At 40.5% G+C, this 23,964-nt stretch overlaps 1 protein-coding gene across 3 annotated transcripts in view; it reads left to right on the forward strand.

Annotated features, from left to right (window-relative positions):
- Positions 1–23,964, forward strand: part of tpcn1 (two pore segment channel 1) — a 132,669-nt gene that overhangs the window by 46,528 nt on the left and 62,177 nt on the right. For all 3 annotated transcript variants that reach the window (XM_041202317.1, XM_041202318.1, XM_041202319.1), the window contains exons 3-6: positions 512–688; positions 4,687–4,800; positions 14,882–15,012; positions 16,947–17,035. In XM_041202317.1, coding sequence (XP_041058251.1) covers positions 512–688; positions 4,687–4,800; positions 14,882–15,012; positions 16,947–17,035 — 511 coding nt within the window. The remainder of the gene's footprint in view (positions 1–511; positions 689–4,686; positions 4,801–14,881; positions 15,013–16,946; positions 17,036–23,964) is intronic.

Below are 23,964 nucleotides of genomic sequence, written 5' to 3' on the forward strand. Positions count from 1 at the left end.
AAACCGGGTTTCCTGTATGTTTCGATTATACAGTTGAAGTGCCAAGACTATGAAGATTCCAAAGGCCCATGGAATTTGTTGTGTGATCGTTATTTTTTTGAAATTAAGTGCTTTACTATTAAAAGTGGTTGAGCAATATTGAAGCGAAAGATTTGCAATGTCTTTAAAAAAGGGGGTCAAAACAATTAAACCAGTTAATTTAACCCCTTTTCTACATGTCCTGTTTTGTCAAGGTTTCTTAGCACCAAAAAAAAAGAAAGGCACATTTGATTGTGATGACTAACTAAGATGGCACCAGCAGCGCAACTTTATATTTTGGTTACAGTACAAACATTGTAACATACCGTCTACAAGCTGAGGTCTTGAAGGACAAGTTTGTTTCTGTTCTTGTGCTGCAGATGGGGAGTTTCACAACTAATAGTCCCATTTAAGACATTACTTAGTCTCTTGCACCCTCAGCAGTAAAAATATTAAATTGTTCACAGCTTTCTTTTTATTTTGTCATTTTCAGGAGGGAGAAAATAATGACAAGTTCTTCACTCATCCAAAAGATCAGAAAGCCCTTGCAGCCTACCTCTTTGTGCACAATCACATATTCTATGTGATGGAGCTAATTTCTGGACTGCTGTTGTTGATACTCTCGCTATGCGAGGCACCAGCTGTTCCCTCACTCCGTCTCGACATTTATGTATGTTTTGTCTTCAATTCTTATGAAATACTATCTGTTAATTTTTGTAATATGTGTCTTCCAAGTATTTTGTTGATGTATTTTGCCTGAATTGCTTGTTTAGGATAGAAGTCTACGTAGTGCTAGTTAATATAATTCTGTTAATGGATGTGAACAAATTTGGCTCTTGAGCTGTTTAAAATCATGGACTGCGTTGTCACATGATGCATAAACCCATAGCTCTGTATGCTGCAATTCTTAAGGAAACTAATGGAAACCTGATTTGTCTGTGAAATGACGATCGGCACAGCAACATACATTTTAATAGCACAAACAGGATGCAGATGATATATGAGACATACTTGAGTATCATGTGCATGATAACACCTCAAAACACTTTAAATTGAGGAGGAAAAAAGATGAATGTACAGATGGGGAAAAGGGCAAACAAGTGTGATTAGGGGAGGAAATGGAAAGAACAGGCAAAAGAAAGGTTTTGAGGAGGTTTTTAAAAGCTGGAGAGTAGTGCCAAGGCAAAGATATAGGGCAGGAGCCCTAGAAGGTAGCGGTTGATGAGCAGCTAACAGTTGCAGATCAGAGACTGAGGAACAAAGAGTAATTTGTCAGAGTGCTATTAAAATAAAGACCAACATTTTATTAGCCTTTTTGATTACATTTTGTAATTGTACACTGACTTTTAGTGATTGTGTACCAGGACATCTAAATCTTCTTACTCCTCCACAGTTTTTAGTCTCTACATTGAGAATTTGATTTGTCTTCCATAGATCTAAAGCGGATGCCCTCACACTTCCCCAAATTGAACTCCATCTATTATACTTCTTGTTCATTCAGTGATGTCTGTCTATATGCCTTTGCAACATCCTGTTCCCATCCACACAAATCACTATGCCTCCTAACTTAATGTAAATTACAAAGTTAGATATACAAGCACCATTCGCGACTCCTCAGATACTGAAGCATTCCGTGTCTAAATTCAACAAGACCTGGACAATATCCAGGCTTGGGCTGACAAGTGGCAAGTAACATTCATGCCATACAAGTGCCAGTCAATGACCATCTCTAACTAGAGAAAATCTAACCATCGCCCCATGACATTCAATTGCATTATCATAGCTGAATCCCCCACTATAAACATCCTTGGGGTTATTGTTGACCAGAATCTGAATTAGACTAGCCATATAAATACTGTCATTACAAGAGCAGGTCAGAGACTTGGAATGCTGTGGTGAATAACTGAACTTCTGACTCCTCAAAGTCAGTCCACCATCAACAAGGCACAAGTCAGGACTTGCTTGGATGAATGCAGCTCCGATAACGCTCAAGAACTTTGACACCATCCAGGACAAAGCAGCCAACTTGATTGTCACCCCATCCTCAAACATTCATTCCCTTCACCAATGTACAGTGGCAGCAGTGTGCTACCATCTACAAGATGCAATGCAGTAACTCAGCAAGGCACCTTCAACAGCACCTTGCAAACCCATGACTGCTACCATCTAGAGGGATAAGGCCAGCAATCTCATGGGAACACCACCACTCATCCAAGCCACTCACCATCCTGACTTGGAACTATATTGCTTTTCCTTTACTGTTCCTGTGTTAAAATCCTGGAACTCCCTCCCAAATAGCACTGTGGGTTTACCTACACCACATGCACTGCAGCGGTTCAAGAAGACAACCCACCACCACCTTCTCAAGGGCAATTAGGGATGGGCAATAAATGCTGGCCTAGTCAGCGATGCCCACATCCCATAAATTAATTTTAAAAATTATCCCACGAATGGACCCCAACAACCTATTTGCTCTAGCTATCACTTTGCAACATTGCTTTAGACAATATCTTTAGACATATATGCACTACAATGCCCAGATTTTTCCACCTTCTATAATGTTTTCCCTGCAGGATGTATGAATGATAAACATTCTGCCTGCATGCAATTTAAACATCATTTGTCAGTCATGAGCCCAAACCCCAACACACAAACAAGCATTGTCTACAGTCTTAAGATTCACACAGATCTTAATATCATCTGTAGATGTGTAGTTCGTATCCCCAATATCTAAATCCAGATCACTAATAAAAATAGTAAAGAGTAATGGCCCTGACACCAATTTTTGCTTCGATCAGTCTCTGACATACCCAAACCCGTCCAAATCAAGAACTAATCCATCCGTCTAGAAATATATTTTGCCAATGTCCTGCCAGTCAGTTCTTAATAAAGCTTGTATATTACAACTAATAGCAGTGGCTTCAGCCTTGCAAAACCCTAACAAAAGTATTTTGGAAATCTAAGTAGACAATGGCCCAATATTGGTGTTTGTAATGACAGCGAAACCGTCAGCATCACTTTTCCATTCCAGAAAGTGAGGTGGTGAAGGACAGAAGCCAACAGAGCCAATCTATATGGCATTTTGTATTAAATAAAGAGTTACACTTTACAAGCATTCACCTCCTAACCCAACAATTTAAATTTAAACAATAAACCATTGATTTAGTCTATTTATAGAAGGCTCAAGTCAATGACTAGTTAATGCCCATCACCTGCATACAATTAATAACAAGTAATATACAATTTACACCCTCCATCGTTATTATATAAAACTGATAGCAACTTCTGGCATCTGCATATGCAAAGTTAAATGTAGAAATTAGAAAGTTGCTGTCATTAATACCCTCCTCCTGCAAATGTTACATTCTTCGCAGATGCAATCAACCTAGAATTAGTGATTTGACATATAATTCAACTTCTTAGGTACTGTTCTCATTGCAAAAAACCATTGAAATTATTAAATGACATGTAGCTTGCTTACTAAATCATAATTACTCTGACCCTGAACAGCTAATACTCTTAACTTTTAGAGTGTAATTCCCTCATAATAACATATAAAAATTCCATGATTTTTAAAATTAATTTTTATTTTAAAGTTTGTGACTTTTCAGCTTCTGCCTTAATCCCATGTGTGTTCCAATCTTTGCTTTCTGTAAAATGATTAAAAAGTGAATTATAATCGATGCTTTGTACTTTCTGGTTTTCTATATGAGTGTTGTTCAATCTGATTGGCTGATCAGCCTAATTGATGACTTCACTGTTGCTGGACACCACAGATCCCCATTGATGGCGCCAGATTCAAAATCATGTTGAAATAGGAAAATCCTTACTCTAGAACCCACTAAATCTTTTGTGAGGCACTGTCCCTTCACTGCTGACCGTTAAAACCTGGATCATTGTCTTCTGAGCTTCCATCATCCACCAACTTTGAAACACCTTCAAAAAATACAGTTGGTTTTGTAAACATGATCTTTTTATTAAATCATGTTGGGTGTGCCCAGTATGTCCCTCTTTATCCAAGTAATCATATACTGCATCCCTCAAGACTTCCTCAAACATTTTCCTATTGCTAATGTCAAACAAATGGGCTATGTGACAAGGTTTCCTCTAATTCTGTGCTCTTCCATTTTTACTATGATCTATTATGCAGAGCCTTATTAAGTGCCTTCTGAAAGTGTATTAGAAGAATATTCATCTAAGTTCCCCTATCCACAATGCTAGATTAGCCATATTGCCATATTCAATCTTCTCAGCAGAGCAGAAGTGATAGGAAGGTGCAGTCTGTGTTTTGGAGTGCCATGAAGGAAGCTTCCACATAAGAGCCCAGCTTCTGTTGACTTTTTTTGGAAACTTGCTGCGAGGGAAAATGGGAGTCCAGTTTTGTGTCCTACAACACTAGGACACACCAGAGTGAACAACCATGAAAATATCTAACACCTTTTAAGTCAGTATTTGCTCTGGACCTATTAACCTTGAATTGTCTCCTTTATTTTCTCTCTATCAAGAAACTGGTACTTGATAATATATATGTGCACATTATATATAATATATATATATATATACACACACACCATATATATATTATATATAATTTATTAAACTGACACTGTTTAACTCTTTTGCAGTCTTTTTTGTTTAAAGTTTTTTTTTTATTTTAAACTTGTTTAGGTGCATGCCACACTGGAATTGTTTGCACTTGTCACAGTGGTGTTTGAACTTGGTATGAAGATGAGGTGGTTGGGCTTTCAGACCTTTATTAGGCACAAAAGAACTATGCTGAAAGTAAGTGTTTTTAATGTATATTAACAATTTATGAGAAATAAAGGCAACACAAAATAAGTAGAAACAGGAGTAGCCCTGTATAATTACAGTAAGACTGCTATGCCATTAGACTCCAATTCCTTTGTAGTAGAAACGTAGAAAGATTTGCAACACAGAAAGAAGCCCCTGTGCTTATGCAAGCAGAAGAGCTATCCAGCCTAATTCCCAGTTTCTAACTCTTAGTCCAAGTATCTATAGGTTAATGCACCTCAAGTGCATACCAGGTATTTTTTAAATGTGATGTTGTTCCTCTACACTTTTCAAAATCCTAAAATTTGTTTCGTATTCTCTTGACTTTTTGTCCTCCCAAAGGCATTACCTCACACTTGTCTGAGTTGTATTCCATTTACCACTTTCCTGCCCACCTAACCAGTCCATTGATATCTTCCTCCAACGTACAGCTTTCTTCCTCACCATCAACCACATGGCCAATTTTCTTGTCAGCTGCAAACTTTTTAATCATGTCCCCTACATTTTAATCTAAATCACTGGTATATTCCATGAACAGCAAGAGAGCTAATACTAAGCCCTTGAAACCCTGTTGGAAACAGCTTTCCTTTGCTCCCTGCCACTAAACCAATTTTGGTCCAACATGCTGCTTTTCCTTGGATCCCATGAGCTTTAAATTTACTGTTAGTCTGCCATGTGGGACTTCGTCAAAAACCTTGTTATAATCCATATAGACTACATCAAACATGCTACCCGCATTGACCCTTCTTGTAACTTCCTCATAAAGTTCCATTATGTTACTCAGACACTATCTTCACTGAACAAATCCATGCTTGCTGTCCTTGATTAATCCATGCCCTTCTAAATGATGATTTATACCGTCACTCAGTAATTTGACCAACACCCAGGTAAGGCTGACTGGTCTGTAATTATTCAGGCTATCCCTTTGTACCTTTCTAAATAATGCTACAATGTTAGCAGTCCTCTAGACCATGCCTGGAGCCAGAAGGGTTTGGAAAATGATGGCCAGAGCTTCTACTATTTCTTCCCTTACTTTGCTTTGCAGCCTGGGATACATTTTGGGTGACATATCCGCTTTCAAGAAAGCTAAACATCTTAATCTCTTCTCCTTCACTTTGCTTAACTCATCCAATATTTCACTCCTCCTTCCTAACAATAATGTCTGCTTCATCCTTATCTTTTGTGAAAACAGACGCCAAGTTTCCATTAAGAACCATGCTCATATCTTGTACCTCCATACAAAGGTTACCTTTTGATATTGAGGTGCCCCTACTCTTTCCTTAGATATCCTCCTGCTGTTTATATATTCAGAAAGTATAAAGGCTAACATAACATTTGCTTCTCTAATTTCTTGCTGTACCAGTTTGAAAACCCAAATTTTTGAAAATCCAAATGCACCACATTCACAAGTTCCCTCTTATCTACTCAGCTAGTTACACCTCAAAAAACTTATTTTGTCAAACACTATTTCACTTTCATAAATCTGTCTTGACTCTACTCAATCACATTTTGATGTCTTTAAGTGCCCTGTTAGCACATTCCAAATAATAAATTCTAGCATTTTCTCTGCTACTGATGTCAGGCTAACTGGCCTGTAGTTCCCTGTTTTCTCCCTCCTCTCTTGAAATGTGGGGTTATGTTTGCTACCTTCCAATCCATGGGGTCATTCTAAGGAATTCTAGAAGTTCATAGAATAGAATAATGGGATCATACAATGGTTACAGCAGAGAAGGAAGCTATTCAGCCGATTGTGCCATACTAGCCCTCTTCAAGTGCACCTCAGCTAATTCCATTCCACCACCTTTTTCCCTGTAGCCCTGCAAACTTTTTCTCCTCAGGTAATTATCCAATACTGTTTAGAAAGCTACAATTGAATCTGCCCCCACCATACTCAGGCAGTGTTTTCCAGATGCTAAATGCCCGTTGTGTTAAAAAGGCTTTTCCTCATGTTGCCTTTGCCATTTACCTTAATTCGGCATCCTCTGGTTCTTGAACTTTCCAGCAGTGGGAACAGTTTCTATCTGTCCAGACCCCTCATGATTTTGAACATCTTTATCAAATCTCCTCTCAACCGCCTCTAAGGAGATTGGGTAAATTGCTAGGCAGAGAACTGGTGCAGACATGATGGGCTGAATGGTCTCCTGTGCTGTAACAATTCTATGAATCTGTGAAATAGAACAGCCCCAGCTTCTCCAATCTATCTTCATAACAGAAGTCCCCCATTCTTCGAACCATTCTTGTAACTCTTTTCTGCATCCTCTCTTGTGCCTTCATCAGAGCCAATGTGTTCACTGTCTCTGTAGCCATTTCTTTTAAAACCCTAAGATGTAGGCCATCAGATCCAGGGTAATTGTTAGCTTTTAGTCTCATTTAACTTCTCCAATATTATTATTCTCCAATGTCTTTACTAATACTATTTTCTTTAAATCCCTCAAGGAAAAATGTATTCATTGCAGATTATGAATTTACTTTTTAAATGTTTGTCATTGCTTATATACCATCAGATCTACCTAAGCCAACTCGTCCCTTTGTAGTTTGCTTTTATCAGGTTTAAAACAATAGTTTCAGACTTAACTAAATCGCCCTCAAACTCAGCATAAAATTCTGTCATATTATGATACTTTTAACCCAGAGTCTCCTTTACTACAAAGTTATTAATTAACCTTGCCTCACTGTACAAGATTGGACTTAAAATAGCCTGTTCATTTGTTGATTTCTTGACATACTGATCTTGAAAAATACCTTGAAGCAGTCCATGTCTAGATGCAGCAATACCTGGACAATATCCAGGCTTCGGCTGACAAGTGGCAAGTTATATTTGCACCACACAGAGGCATTGCCATTGATGAATCACCCACTAGCAACATGCTGGGGGTTACCATTGACCTGAAACTGAACTGGACTAGCTATATAAGTACTGTGGCTACAAGAGCAGGTTAGAGGCTAGGAATTCTGCAGTGAGTAACTCACCAAATTTCCAAAGCCTGTCCACCATCTACAAGGCAGAAGTCAGGAGTGTGATGGAATTCTCTCCACTTGCCTAGCTGAGTGCAGCTCCCACAACACTCAAGAAACTTGATGCCATCTAGGACAAAGCAGTCAGCTTGATTGGCACCCCTTTCACAAACATTCACTCCCTCCACCACCTACGCATAGTGGCAGCAGTATGAACCATCTACAGGAATCATTATAGGAACTCACCAAGGCTCCTTAAACTGCCTTCAAACCCACGACCACTACCATCTAGAAGGATGAGGCCAGCGGACACATGTGAACACCACCACTGGGGAGTTCCCCTCCAAGCCACTCACCATCCTGACTTAGAATTATATCACTGTTCCTTTATTGTTGCTGGGTCAAAATCCTGAAACTCCCTACTAACAGCACTGTTGGTTTACCTACACCACATAGACTCAGCGGTTCAAAAATGCAGCTCACCACCACCTTCTCAAGTGTAATTAGGAATGGGCAATAAATGCTGACCTTGCCAGTGATGCGCACATTCCATGAATGAATACTTTTTTAAAAAATTAACTCTTGTCCTTGCTATTACTACAAATCTGGTTTGCCAAGTCTGTATGAAGATTAAAGTCCCCACGATTACTGTATGATCCTAGTAACATGCACCTCTAATGTTCTGATTTATACTCTACCTACACTGCATCCACTGCTGGGGACCTATAAGCTACTGCCACCAATGTTTTCTGTCCTTTGTTTCTTAGCTCCACCCAACTGATTCTACATGCAGTGTTTAATGGAGATGACAATGTCTCGCCCGCTGGCTAGAGTCGGCAAGAACTCTACGTTCCCTTTTTTAGGGAAGACCTGTCATATTAGGTGCCATTCAGGTACTTAACTGTATAGCTTATGGGCCTTCTGTAGGATGAAAGACCCAGGGATGTAAGTCCCTCCTGCCAACTGTACAGCTCTGTCCTTTGCCAGTACTGATGTCAGTGTTCCAGGAATCAAAGCCCCTGCCTCCTGTCTTTCACGCCACTCATTCACCCATGCATTCAACCTTCTTTCTTGTTTGTCCCAATGCAAATGGGGGGAAGGCGGTGGCTTAGTGGTATTGTCACTGGACTAATAATCCTGAGACCCAGGGTAATGCTCTGGGGACCCGGGTTTGAATCCCACCATGGCAGATGGTGAAATTTGAATTCAATAAAAAACCTGGAATTAAAAGTCTAAAGTACCATGAAACGATTGTCGTAAAAACCTATCTGCTTCATTAGGGAAGGAAATCTGCCTTTCTTACCTGGTCTGGCCTACATGTTACTCCAGATCCACATTGCTGTGGTCAAATGGCCTTGCTAGGCCACTCAGTTCTCAAGGGCAATTAGGGATGGGCAATAAATGCTGGCCTAGCTAGCGACCACCACATGAATGAAATTTAAAGAAATTTGTGCGTGGGTCAGGAAATTTTGGGCTGGATTTTACTGTCTCCACCACACACACACACACACACACACACACCCCACCACCCCCCGGCAGCCTGTCTGCCATTTTAAAATAAATAAATAATGGGCAATTGAGATTGTTACCAAGCCAGTTGACCCATATTTCACACTGCCCAAGCTGTAAAACGGTTGGTGTGGGCAGGCTGCTTTGGAAAAATATTTTGGAAAGGAAGGGGGCTCAGGATTTGGGGGTGCCCTATGTGCATCAGGGGCATCCCACCCCCCACCTTTGTTCTTCCCCGCTTGGCCTCCAAAATCCACCCCCTCATTCCCCTTCCCTAGGCTGCCTGATTCCACCTTCCCCACCACCACCCCCAAGACCTGGACTTACCTGGCTCCAGGATCTATTAAAGTTTTTCCTGGAACCCTGGATCGATATGCCCCCCATTGTGGAATTTAGCCCTTTGTGTTTTAATTTCAACCATGAGTCCTCACAAGTCTTTCAGCATTCCTAGTTCAACCTGTGCTATTGGTTCCTTCATGGTCCATGACAACTGGATCTTCCCCTTTCTCTCCAAGTTCTTCTCCAGCCCTGCCCTGAGGAGATGCCCTTAACCCCAGCAACGGACATGTGACTCAACTTTTGGTTGCAGCTACAGAGACCTTACCATCCTCTATTGAAGTCTCTCGAGATGCAGACACTTACTGCGGATGTGATTGTCTGGGCTCAATGCTTTCGCAAACTCTTGTGTTGCAGCTGCAGTACACTATCTGCACTGCCATCCCTATCTGACATTGTTTTATTTATTTCATTAATTAATGTTTATATATTTAAAACATAGCTTTTCCTTAATTTTCTTTTAACTTAAACTAGATCAAGTAACTTTTTATGTGTGTTTTCCCCTCCTTATGCTGTGATGCCACCTTATTATTTTTCTCCTGTGTGGCTCAGGGACTGCCATTTTCAATGCTCTCCCCTCAAGCATCACCCTTTTCAATGCTCCACTTGACCTTGCCTTAATTAAGGACTGCCAGCTGGAGTATTTTTAACATCCTGTTCTACAAATACATTGCATACCATTTAAATGGTCACCACTTTGCAGACAGGCAGCAGTAGTGGTTGGGACTTTGCATTTTTAATACATACTCTTGTATGTGTGTGTTACAAATTCACATTTGGAGAACTTTCAGTTGTTTTACAGTAACTAGGTACAGTTAGTAAAGAGTGGAATTTTTTTTCAGTTTCAGACTAAGCTTCCATCTCTATGCATTTAGAGAGTTAACATTGTATTTTAAAATGTTTCCAAATACAAACATAATAGTTTTTGCTGTAAATAATAGCTTAAAGACCTCATGGTCCTACTTCTACCTTGTCTCTTCCTTCTCCAACAATGCTATCCCAATCTCCCATAACAATCACATAGCTCTTCCCACTCATGTTCAATTAGTTTTTCAATTCTATCATACGTTTCATCAACTTCCTCGTCTGGATGTCCGCTTTTGGGCATATCTAGTAATGTCCACTGGTTTCCCCTTTAATTTCACTAGCATCAGCCTATCTGAATCACCGCATATGGCAGCTGCATTGCCTACCATTCCTTTCCTTCTCCAGAGTATATCATTCTCACTTCATCACTTATGAAGTCACCTTCTCCTGTCATCTTACTTCACATAACCCTAGGATGTTTAATTTCTCCTTTTATATTTCTTGTTTTAGGTTCTTTAGTTTTCCTTTCCATTCACTGTACATACATTCCACATTTCTATTCTTTTAATATTACGAAGCTTGTATATACGAGGATTTCACTGGATGGCAACATGAGAGGCCTTACTCCTTCCCTTGCTGAGTGCAACCTCATCTGTCCTTTGACAGAATTTCCTGATTATGTTGTTGGTGTTTATTTGTGCTGATGCCATCCTGAGCCATTTTCTTGGCTATTTCCAGTGGTGGTTCGCCATTGCCTTCCACTGTGCTGTTGGTTTAATCGCCAACAACTCAGCCATTGCAACAGGTAGTACTGAGCTACAGTGATACCTGTCGCAGACTTCACCCGTCGAATTTGTCAGGTGCTACTGCTATCAGCTCCTACTACATTCTGTCGACCATCTATAGCCACGTAAACCGCCTGACAGTTTGGCCAACATTTCAGCATATGCTTAGCCCAGTTGCAGTTCTGGTTCTCCTACTCACTCAAAACCCCCAGTCCCCATTATTGGATCACATGTTTCACCTAGGCCTCCAGCTGCCCTTCAGCTCCTTCGCCATAGTAATCATGCCCCACCCCAACCCCCAACCACCCATTGCGGCAGAGGGTCATGTCCAGCCCCCACAATGACAATGCCTTATCCTGAGCCCTGGCCCTCCTACCCCCAACAGTTTCTTATAACATTTATGTACTGAAGTCCTGATGATGCTTACAGCAGCATCCTGGGCCCTTCCCCACACAGACAATGTCATTAGTCAAAGCCCCAGCCCTTTCCCATAGAGTATAGTGGAAAATATTTGGCAATACAGGAAGATTTCAACTGGATTATATAATGGTGAGACAAAGATACAGGAATAGTGTTAAGAACTCAAAGGCTCAGCCAGGAGCCAACACAGACACCGATCACAATCTTGTGAAAACGAAAACAGTACCCTTACTGAAGGAAATCCAACATGGAATATGCAGAAAACAGTGGAACCTAGAGAGAGGCTGAAAGGAGCAAATAAAGAATTTGGAAATGAAGTAAACAAAACAATAGCTAAAAAAGGCAAAGACCAGAATTTTCCAGCCTCTCATGCCGGTGTGATCTGCCGGTCCCGCTGAATGGAGACTTCAGGGGCTCGCCGGTCTCACCGCGGGGGGCTGGAAAATTTCAGCCAAGGATACCACAAACACGAATGAGCAATGGAGACACAAAGAATCTGTCAAGAAAGGAGGGGCAAACAGCACAGGGCTTTTAAGAGTAAAAAGCTTCAAGACATCATGGGTTATGACTGCATTATTGCAAAAGATGGCAGAAAGGAGAAAATGGAAGAGTATCAATACTGAAGAAGGCAAGCTGAAACACAGACACTTGAATGATGAGTTAAGAGAAACGGAAAAGGCAGGATTAAAATGGTTAAAAGAGCAGTGTGATATACTCGAAGAATTAGATCGACTAGGGAGGGTAGACCTTATGTATGCAAAAGCCAAAAGATATTAGTGGCACTCAGCATAAAGGACTGAAAACAACAGCAGTAGATAACAAGGAAGATGTTTTATTAACAAACCCTGATGAAATAAGAAAAAGTTGGAAGGAGCATATTGAAGAGCTATGTGCAAAAAAGGAAAACCTGAAGTGATTGAGCTAGAAGAAGATAGTAATGTTGACGTCTGGACCAGAAATAGAAAGTGAGATAAGAGCAGCAATAAATGAGATAAAAACTGGAAAGGCAGCTGGAATAGATGAAATACATACTGAGTTGATTAAAAACATGGGAATGAACTTGGGACATCAAATCTGTACATGGGACAAGCAGTGAAAGTAGCCAATGAGGAGTCAAAACCATGTGTAACTGGAAGGGGAGTTAGCCAAGTTTGTTGTTTATTACCAGTCCTCTTCAATGTCAGTGGAGAGAAGCAATGATTAAAGAAGCTTCTGAAGACACAGAATCTGTTATTAAGATTTGAGGGGGGAGAATGATAACATCAGTTAGATTAGTAGATAACAAAGCACTTGTAGCAAGCATAGAAGAAAGATTACAAGAACTAGTAGCTAGACTACTAACAGCAAGCATAAACTCTGGTTTTGTCAATATTCACTTTGATTCCAAAATGATGTATATCTCAAAATCAAGAAGATATATTCATAAAAGGAAGAGAACTAGAAGTGGTGCAAGAATTCTAGTGTTTAGGAAGCATAATATCTGCAGATGGAAGATGCAACAAAGAAATAAGAACAAAGATTGCATTGAAAAAGGCCATATTTGGTAAGAAGAGACAGTTGTTAACCCTCAGGAGGAGGACAGATGAAATACTAGACAGTTAAACAATATGGGGCAGAAATTGACACATGGAGGATTTAATAGCAAGCAACCTTAGCTGGACAATTATGCACACCATTGACAATTCGGTAGATTGGCGGCATAAATTGTTGAAACTCCTGATCCAATAAAGGTGTAGTGATGTGAATGTTGCATCTGGAACCTCATGAGCGGTCTGCCAATGGCTTAACTCTCTGACCAATGAAAGAAAATGATAGAGAAAGAAACAGAGTGACAGATAGAGACAGCAATGGAGTCAGTTAGAGCCAAATACAATATAGACGCAGGAAAAAGAGAATTGAAATGGAGGGGAAAAGTTACACGAAGGAGAAGTAAGAAAAATTTTTTTAAAATGGGCAGAATTAGAGGAACGCAATTGTTTCTGGGAATTGTTATATTACCTTTGAGTAGTTTATGAGTAAATGGCAGGATAAATGTGTAAAATGTAGAAACCTTCTTGACAAAGTATTGAACCAGTGGCTTTGTCCATCATGATTAAGATGCATCAGTACAGCATCTAACATGCCATATTGCATGGCTTACTTAGGAACATGGGAATTGCTAGATGAGAAAAGGCCAAGATCCATCTAGTTTGCCATTCTGGTAGTTGCATGGCACAAGAATAATGAAGTTATTGATTAATCATAGCAAATATTCAATCATTTTCATTTAATCCACAAAAGACCCAAAAATTATGTGAGAAAAACCCAGTTTTGATGAACAAGTTAAAAGTAATTTTCCCTACTAAATATGCTATATTTATCATGTGCCATATCTCAGATGATTCATATAAGTTTTAAGAAACAGTATAAAATAAATCCACCTAATTTTTATTTGAATGAGTGACCCTCGTCTGAGTGTCAAATCAACGTTTGTCGTGAAAATAATTACTTTCCCATATTTACAGAAATGTAGATGGCAATACTGGCACAAAAAGACCACCAAGACAGAAAAGAGGAATAGATAACATTAGAATAACAATTTAGTACCTGCTGGAGTGAAACTCCACAGCTTCACTGGTCCCTCCATGGGCCTTCGAGGCTGAGAGTTATATGAGGGTCAAAAATCATGCCATTGTCAAGATCTGTTATAGCAGTGAATACTATCCCAAGTGGAGAAAAATTCATAATAATAACATAACTCTTTCAATTTCACGATTGGCATTAAGTTCAATGGGGAACTTCACAGTGAGGATGGAGAGGCATAAATTGGCCAGCAATTTGCAGAAGAATGGATCTCTCAGCATATGTTTTCTATTCTGCAAATTGATGGCTTTTTGTTTAACGCAGTAGTTAATGACATGCACATTAGTACATCATTCTAATGGTGCAACTGCCCAGCAATTTCTGGCCCAACGGCCTTCTATTTCTATCAAGTTACTCCAATTTCTTGCCATAACGTCAGCGGGAGATTGGCTATATTTGCAAAGCAATTCAGGGCCCAACTCTTAAACCTTTCTTTGGCTTCCATATTTTATCTTTTTTAAAAAAGTAGATTCCATGTGTATACGTCATCATGCATGTCACTACACTTGAATTCTACATTAGGGAATGGAGTCTGTTTTGTTAAGACAACGTTTATACGATTTTAGAAGTAGTTATTCATTAAATGCTTTTAACACACTAAGAAGTTTAACCTTATTCCCTTTCTGGTACTTTTGCAGAGTGCAGTTTTGTTTGTACAGTTTATAGAAGTCATTGTGGTATTAATCAGGCAAACCTCACATGTCCGGGTGACTCGAGCTTTGCGCCCAATCTTCCTGGTAGACTGCAGATATTGTGGTGCAGTGAGAAGGTAAATCTACGGCAATTAGTGTCATTTCTTTGCCAACATTTCTGTAAATACTAGGTATGTCAAAAAAGCATGGATCAGCAAATTGTTACTGAATTCCAGCATGAACTGAGAATGCAGGTCTTTAACTGACAGTTTCAGCACACAAGTATTCTAATCAGGGTTTCACATCCACCATGTCCTAGCACTTCCTAAAAATTCTCATCAAGCAATATTCTGTTTCTTTTGAATAATTGATTTTAATTAAATAAATGTTATCTCTTGATTTCACATGGATGAATATTTGGAAAACACCAGTGGCTCTGTTCTACTATAGTTGATTAGAACAAAATGTGAGAATGTCAATGATTACAAATGTGCTTTATTCCCGAGTCATTCCTTTTGGTGTCTATATATAAATAAGCATAATTTGTATTAGTCAGCCTTCAGGTGAAATGTGATTGTGGTTAGGGGATAAATGGACCATGGCACACTGATATAATTCGGTCCCCATTTTAAGGTAATTTATTTTTTTTTTATACTGGTGAGGGGACGTAGCTAGTGGTAATGTCACTGACTGGTGATCCAGAGTTCTGTTGACATGGGTTCAAATCCCACCATGGCAGCTGGTGGAATTCAAATTTAATTAATTTTTTAAAATGTGGAATTGTAAGCTAGCCTCAGTAATGGTGACCATGAAACTATCACCAATGGTTGTAAAAACCCATCTGGCTCACTCATGTCCTTTAGAGAAAGAAATCTGTCATCCTTACCTGGTCTGGCCTACATGTAACTTCAGACTCACCGTCATGTGGCTGACTCTTAATTGCCCTCTGAAATGGCCCAGCAAGCCACTCAGTTCAAGGTCAATTAGGGATGGGCAACAAATGCTGGTCTTGTCAGCAGCATCTCACATCCCAATAAAGAATTAAAAAAGAAACTACGTTTCTGCGCCTGGTGGAAGGATATCATTACAGTGTACATTAAGGATTTCTATTATAAATTTGTACATAGGAATTTATAATGAAAAGATAAGTGAATAGAATATTTTTTAATATATTATAAATCTATTCAGACCTATAGGGCTTCTGGTAGATTTATGTCGAACTGTAGGCTAGTGAACCAGCTGGACTAAGATAAATACACATTTTGTTCTACTTACAACAATGTTCCATTTTATTTCACTTTGATTTGTAAATATAGTTTGATAACTTTAGCTATTTTCAATCATTAATGTTGGAGTGATTTCATGAAGTGGCGCATAGATCTGTTTAACGAACTTTTAGTGAAACTTAGGCCAGGATTTTATAGCATCTCTTGCCTGCAGGATATTACAGTCCCATCGAACTGAGTGGAGATTTAAATGGCTCGCCGCATCTGCTGGGGGAGACACGCTGCGGCGGAACCGTAAAGTCCTGGCCTGAGTAAATTTAACGAGTGAACAGCTTTGATCTGGTGTGAACCCTAATTATTTTGTCAAAATTGCATTGTACATCTATATAGTAATTTTCAAGTTTACAAAATACAAAACTATTTTTTCGTCCACTGACTTGAATGCTATTGCAATTTCTTTTATATAAAAATGAAAGCTAATTTCAACATTTCTGTTTTACTACAAGTAATACTTAAAATTCTTACCCTCTTCCTAATTCAGTTGAAAATTCAAAAGCTTTGTTAAGTTAGTGACTGTGAAATGCTTGGCAGAGGCCAGAAGGGGGAAATTTTAAGAAATTGAAAGGATAAAGTCTTTAAATTCTCACTGCAATAATATTACCTCTCTATCATAAATAAAAAAATATGCATGGTTCCATATATTTTTACCAAAACCAGTATAAGGCCAAATTGATTTTTTTTAACTAGTTGACCCCCCCTATGGATTTTAACAAAATCCTCATTTAAAATTAACACCTATCCATGAAAAGTTAGTTCTAATTATGTTTTGTTTTCTGAATTTCCAGAAATTTGCGTCAGATTTTCCAGTCTCTTCCTCCTTTTATTGACATTTTATCGTTACTACTTTTCTTCATGGTCATTTTTGCCATCTTGGGTAAGTTCTTGCCTACTTATTTTATGATTTATCTTTACTCTACATGGACCCTATCCAAATATGTTCTTTATATATTTTAAACACATATTAAAGTTTCTCATTTGAAGCATTGGGAACAATTGATCTATCTGATATTTATTTGATTTTTGAGCTAGAAAAATATAATTAAGCACAGATCATGAAATAATTAAATGATCAATATTACACAATCTTTAAATATGTATTGAAGGTTATTTTTAATAGCGAAAATAATATTGAGATGCCAGAGGCATTAAGTAAATGACGTTGAGTGACAACCTACTTTGGGTTTTGTGAAGAACTAAGGGCTGAATCTCAACTCCCAAAAATGAGTGGTTGGGATCAAGTGAGATGTTAAAACTTTAAAATCTCAATCAGAGGACATACTACATGTGAAATGGAAGGTTGGTGAGGTTGTGAAGAAAGGGTCTAAAATCTATTAATGCTTATGTCCAGTGACCAATAAATTATGATGACATCTCGAGTAAGTCAATAAACATGAGTGAAAGTAGTTTTCAGATTATACTGATTACAGTGTCAGATCTCAATACACCAAAGTCACAAGATTCTAGAATAAAACTTTGTCTCTTTTACATCATTTTAATACATAAATTTAAACAAATACAATTTAAGCATGTTGAACCAAATGATTGAAGGTTAGTTGATGTGATTCCTGGTTAGGGATAGAGGCTGACTGAGGTATTTATAGATCTAACTTGGATTCAATAGCACACCAGTGTTTCTCCTACACTTTATATTCCTGCCTTATATATTTCCTAGCCTGTTTTAACAAAAAAAAGTCAGTTGTATGCTAGAGTGATCAGTAGTGGTCCATCCATTTAAACAATTGCAAATAAATCGGTACCATCCCGCTGATGCTTCCTGAACTGAAACTACTCCAGGATGCAAGTGCGTTACCTCGGTAGTATATCTTATTGGGGTAGCTTTTAGTGCAAGTGAAAACACCAAATTTTTGGTTTCTATGAAAAGTAAATGAGTTATGAAATCATAAGGAGATACTTTTAGCCTAAATATATAGTATAAGATTTGACTATTGCTGAAAAAAGAGAAATGCTGTCGAAGCTTCTCGTCTTGCACCCATCATGACAAGTGCGCGAGAATACCAAATCTCAAAAGGAACAACAATTTATACTGCATGAGAAGAGAGTGCTGATTGGTTGGCAAGGGAACTTTGATTGGTAAAGATGTTACCATGGAGCATGCACCATGGAACAGTTAACTGCCAAGCTTTTGTTTAAATTCAAACCAGGCAGATCGACTCTGATTGGTCAAGGCATTGCCATGGGGTATGAATCAGGGTATGGCTGCCCCCCAAGCTTTTGTTTAGTTGAAAAAGGTACAATGTGTGGACATGTTCTCTCTGTTTGCAAAGGACAAGGCCCTATGTGTAACTTTATGTAGCTTTTAGCATACATAAGTGAACCACACCATGAGCCTGACTGATAATCTTAAATTGGTTGTTGGTGTAATTCTTAGCGCAGTCAGGATTGTGAGTAAGTGCTATCCAATCACAGAATCACATCTAACGTTGAACACCATGGCTGGAATTTTCTGGCCCCATTGGCATCAAGCACCATGGCAGGCGACGGGGGGTGCACAATATGGCGAGAAGGCCAAAAATCAGTTTTATGCTGTCGTGAAACCAGTTTGCGATTGTCCGCTCCTTCTGTCAATGGTAGGCCGCGTTTCTTGTCGCTGTATTTTAATGTATTTGCATATAATTATAAGCTCTGCTCAGCCCAATCACCCCCTGAACATCAAATTTACTGCCCACATCGGCGTGACTTTAGAACAGCATGCTTCACATCTGCCTTCAAATGGCATGCACCTGACAATTTGAACTCGAAGGTGAGTGCACACAACCTTGCGCAGTGCTTGCAAGCATCGCCCACAGGACGTCAAGGAAGAGATGCCACGCATTCACGTGGGGCACAGGCAGTTGCTTTTTCCCAGTCGGTGCCTGGGAAAGGACTCCAGTGCAAGTCAGGCTGGGTGGTTGGTGGTGGGGGGGTGCGAGGCAGCACACTCTAAAGGAAATACTCAAGCACATGGTGGGGGGGGCGAGGCAGCACACACTAAAGGAAATACTCAAGCACATGGTGGGGGGGGTGGGTTTATTAACTACTGAAGTCAAAAAAGGATAAAACACATGCATATATGGTCATATAGGTTAAAAGTAAGAATTTAGTTTAAAGTAAATGAATATATACTTTTTAAATGTATGTGGAACAGTCCTTGAATTGTGGTGAGTAGGTGATTGAGCGTTGCGATTCGAGATTCGAGTAGAATTGACGCCGGTAGATTGACTCCGGTAGACTAATAGTCGGTTTTGAGGTTCCAGTAGCGTTGACTTCAGTAGAGAGATAAGAGATCGGGACACCTGCAAAAATGATGATTTTCAGGGGTACTGTGCGTGGCTGTTAGTTCTGAGTCAAACTTCCAGCACTTGCTCTCTCTTGGAACACCCATCAATAGAAACCAGGGCAGTTTTTCAGTTCACTTTTAATCTCTCCTTTGTATATTTCAAGTGGGAAGCGAATTCACAAATCTGTCTGGGCATTGCTCACAGGATTTCTTGATAAGATGGTACCCATTTCCCAATATGTCCCATTGTCTCTACCAGAGGGAGCAATTAATTTCTGGATGTCATTAGAAGTACCTTGTCTGGCAACAGGGTGGGTTCCATTACCTCTTAGGGAGCATCCCAGCCAGTAGCCTGTGTGTATTTTTTTAAAAACTCTGGTTTTATTTTTAAAGTCCAAAATTTCCGGATGTAATCTGGTGTTTTCTCCTTCATTATAATGACATTGATGTCCTGGACCAAGATCTCCATGGCAACCACTAACCTACCAGTGTTGACCTCTGTGCGTTGGCGTGCCAGTGCTATACCCTCAGACTGAAGCCAGCCGGACTCCTCCATTGTGCCTTGCAATCTGAGGAATGCAACGGACATCCCTTCCTGATGTTCCCGAGCTTGTCTTTGCAGCTCCAGCAAGTATTTGACCAAGTCCACAGGTTCCTCATCAGAATCAGACTCAGACTCAGCAGATTCCTGGCCTCCAGCAGTCCGCTGAGTGCCGGAAACCTGGCAAGTCCCTGTTGCCACCTGCTGTGAACCAGACAGTGCGACATGCTCACCAGATTGTGATCCCGAGGCTACCCTAAAGCTAGATCCCACCGAGGTGTGTGTCTCTGTGCTGGTGGAGGGTATGGGTGAGCGCTGTGATGGGTCTGCGATTAGGGTGTCATCAGATTCTTCTTCCAAGTTTTTTTCAGGATTTGAATCGAGGACCTGGCGAAGGATCCCCTCAGCTGTTTCCCAGATGTGCCTACAAAAGCAAGGAGATGTAATTAGGACATGGCAGGGGACTGCGAAACAGGGGAAGTGACTCACAGCATGGTTGTCTGATGGATGTTGCACTGCTGGATCCTCATTTGGTTGAACACAGTCGACCTCATCTTCAGCACAGGAACGGTCCAGATCATCGCCGGCCAGCTGGATGACTCTATTTTCAAAGTCTGTGAGGACCTTGACGCCAAGCATTCCTCCACCAGTCTGTGACCTCTCCCTTTTACTGTGGTGCCAGCTTGTCCTGCATGAAGACAGATGGAGAGAGTGTAAGCAGGATCCTGTCAGGCCAGATGTGTGATGGGCTTGTGAGTTGAGCGTGATGAGAAGAGTGATTTACCCTGGCTGAATGGAGGAGATCATTGGTCCACTTTTGGCACTGAGTAGCTGTCCTCTTTTGCAGGGTGTTGGTGCTGCCCATCGCTGCCACTGCCTCCAATGCTGGATTTGTCACCTTGCTCGCTGGTCTTCACCCAGAGCAGGGTTGGAGGACTTCACAGCGGGCCTCCACTGCATCCAGTAGGTGGCCAAGGGAGACGTTACTAAATTTGGGGGCAAAATGTTTCCTCCCTTTGGCAGCCATGACTTTGCAGCAGCTTCCGATCCCTTAGAGAGTGCTAGTGCTGTGCAGGGGCACCCTTAAAATTTGGCAGTCAGATTACTGATGGCCTGAGGTGATGGCGGGGTGGGTGAATCAGAGGCTACCCCGCCAGCAATCCAGCTTGTTTCCCAGGAATGCATTATTAATGAGGCGAGACACGCCGGGAATGGGATGATACAGTGCAAAAACCTGCCCTTTCAGCTGGCAGGTAGAAAGTCCTTTTTCCTGTCTGCTACCGCACATTGTGCAAATCTGGGACGATTCCGCCCTGTGTTGAACACTATAATTTTGCAAGCATGGGCTGGTTGAGTATGGTTAGTACTTTGCCTATTGCGAACAGCTAAAGGGACGTGCTGTTTGATACAATCCACCAGTTGTTGGGATGTACAGTCTATATACCTGGCATCATAACGGCACTGAAATTCATATAGCACATTATGTTATGACCGATGCAGTTGGTAAAGCGGAGTTAATTAAAAATCCCAGAGGGAAACTTTAAACAACTGTCATAACTTATAATTTTAAGTGTTACGTTTGAGATGTGACTCAAAATTCAGGAATCAGACCACCAGTTCTCGAGGTTTTACATGAAACTAAATGAAGCATTTTATTAATTTACGGTTTAAAATATATATACACATGACTACAAATTACTACTATCATAACTTTTAACAAATTCCTAAACTAATCTCCATTAAGTCTATGCAACCCATAGACTTAACCAAACACCAGACAAAGCATTTTCACCTTACAAATTCAAAATGAGGCTCTTTTCACTTTGGTTCCTGTGGAGCCAGTTGGAGGCCTGCAGCTACCTTTTGATCTCACTTTGCCTCTGCTCTGCACACCTAAAACGGTTGTCTTGTTATACCTACCACTGCCCATTGAATGTTAATTCTCATTGTATCAACAACCTCTGAACCAAACCTCTCTAACAATAAAACCCCTTTCATAGTACCAAATTTTTTAGTAATACAAACATATTCCTTGGTATCTGCTAGATAGGTGTCCGTTTTCACCCCACTTCTTGAATGTTCTATTCAAAAAATGCAAATGCACACTTTCTCTCTTACATACCAAAACTAGTGTCTTCATTGGAAATTAGTTTGTGGCAGAATAGCTGGGAATAAAGGAGTCTGAACTCAGCAAATACCTCTTCCCATTTGATGTGGAAGAAGGCATACCAAAATTGAAGCCATGTGCAAGAACAAACAAACTTGCTTTCAGAACACATGGTCAGAGAGATTTGCTAGGTATTTGGCAGAGTCATTAATTGTGCTACCAAACAGTTTCCACTTAAGTGAGTTTAAAGTGTGGGCTTGTTTCAAGCAGGTATTGTTCATGGTGCAGTCATTTATTGAGGCAATATAGCAGCACAAATGGATCAAATCAAAAAAATTAAATATGCGCACCTCAGACCAAGCACAGTGTAGGGCAGAGCATAAATTAATAAAAACAAAAAACTGCGGATGCTGGGAATCCAGAACAAAAACAGAATTACCTGGATGCGACGGAGGCAAAGGAACTGAGAGAACCTCACACCCCGCTTCCTTTAAGGACTCCAACCCATTCTCTCAGTTCCTTCGCCTCCATCGCATCTGTTCTGATGATGCTTGCTTCAAAAACAGTTCCTCTGACATGTCCTCCTTCTTCCTTAACCGAGGTTTTCCACCCACGGTCATTGACAGGGCCCTCAACCGTGTCCGGCCCATCTCTCGCGCACCCGCCCTCGCGCCTTCTCCTCCCTCCCAAAAACATGATAGGGTCCCCCTTGTCCTCACTTATCACCCCACCAGCCTCTGCATTCAAAGGATCATCTTCCGCCATTTCCGCCAACTCCAGCATGATGCCACCACCAAACACATCTTCCCTTCACCCCCCCTGGCGGCATTCCGTAGGGATCGTTCCCTCCGGGACACCTTGGTCCACTGCTGCATCACCCCTTACTCCTCAAGCCCCTCCTATGGCACCTGCCCATGCCCACGCAAAAGATGCAATACCTGCCCCTTCACTTCCTCCCTCCTCACCGTCCAAGGGCCCAAACACTCCTTTCAAGTGAAGCAGCATTTCACTTGCATTTCCCCCAACTTAGTCTACTGCATTCGTTGCTCCCAGTGCAGTCTCCTCTACATTGGAGAGACCAAACGTAAACTGGGCGACCACTTTGCAGAACACCTGCGGTCTGTCCGCAAGAATAACCCAAACCTCCCTGTCGCTTGCCATTTTAACACTCCACCCTGCTCTCTTGCCCACTTGTCTGTCCTTGGCTTGCTGCATTGTTCCAGTGAAGCCCAACGCAAACTGGAGGAACAACACCTCATCTTTCAACTAGGCACTTTACAGCCTTCTGGACTGAATATTGAATTCAACAACTTTAGATCTTGAACTCCCTCCTCCATCCCCACCCCCCTTCTGTTTTTTCCCCCTTCCTTTTGTTTTTTCCAATAATTTATATAGATTTTTCTTATACCACCTATTTCCATTATTTTTAAATCTTGTATACCGGGCTAGTCTTTCCACCACCCCCACTAGAGCTGTACCTTGAGTGCCCTACCATCCATTCTTAATTAGCACATTCATTTAGATAATATCACCAACTTTAACACCTCTGTGTTCTTTTGTCTGTTACATCTTTTGATGATCTGCTCCTATCACTGCTTGCTTGCCCCTACAACCACACCACCCCCCTCCACTTCTGCTGCACCCCCCCCACCTTAAACCAGCTTATATTTCATCCCTCTCCTTGGATTCACCCAGTTCTATTGAAGGGTCATGCGGACTCAAAACGTCAACTCTTTTCTTCTTTGCCAATGTTGCCAGACCTGCTGAGTTTTTCCAGGTAATTCTGTTTTTGTCATAAATTAATAACCCTACTACCAATCTGTTCGGTCTCATGGAACTGTGTCTCACTTTAACATTATCTTTTTTTAACATCATGGT

Source organism: Carcharodon carcharias, chromosome 13 (genome assembly GCF_017639515.1).
Source record: "Carcharodon carcharias isolate sCarCar2 chromosome 13, sCarCar2.pri, whole genome shotgun sequence".
Classification (NCBI taxonomy): Eukaryota; Metazoa; Chordata; class Chondrichthyes; order Lamniformes; family Lamnidae; genus Carcharodon; species Carcharodon carcharias.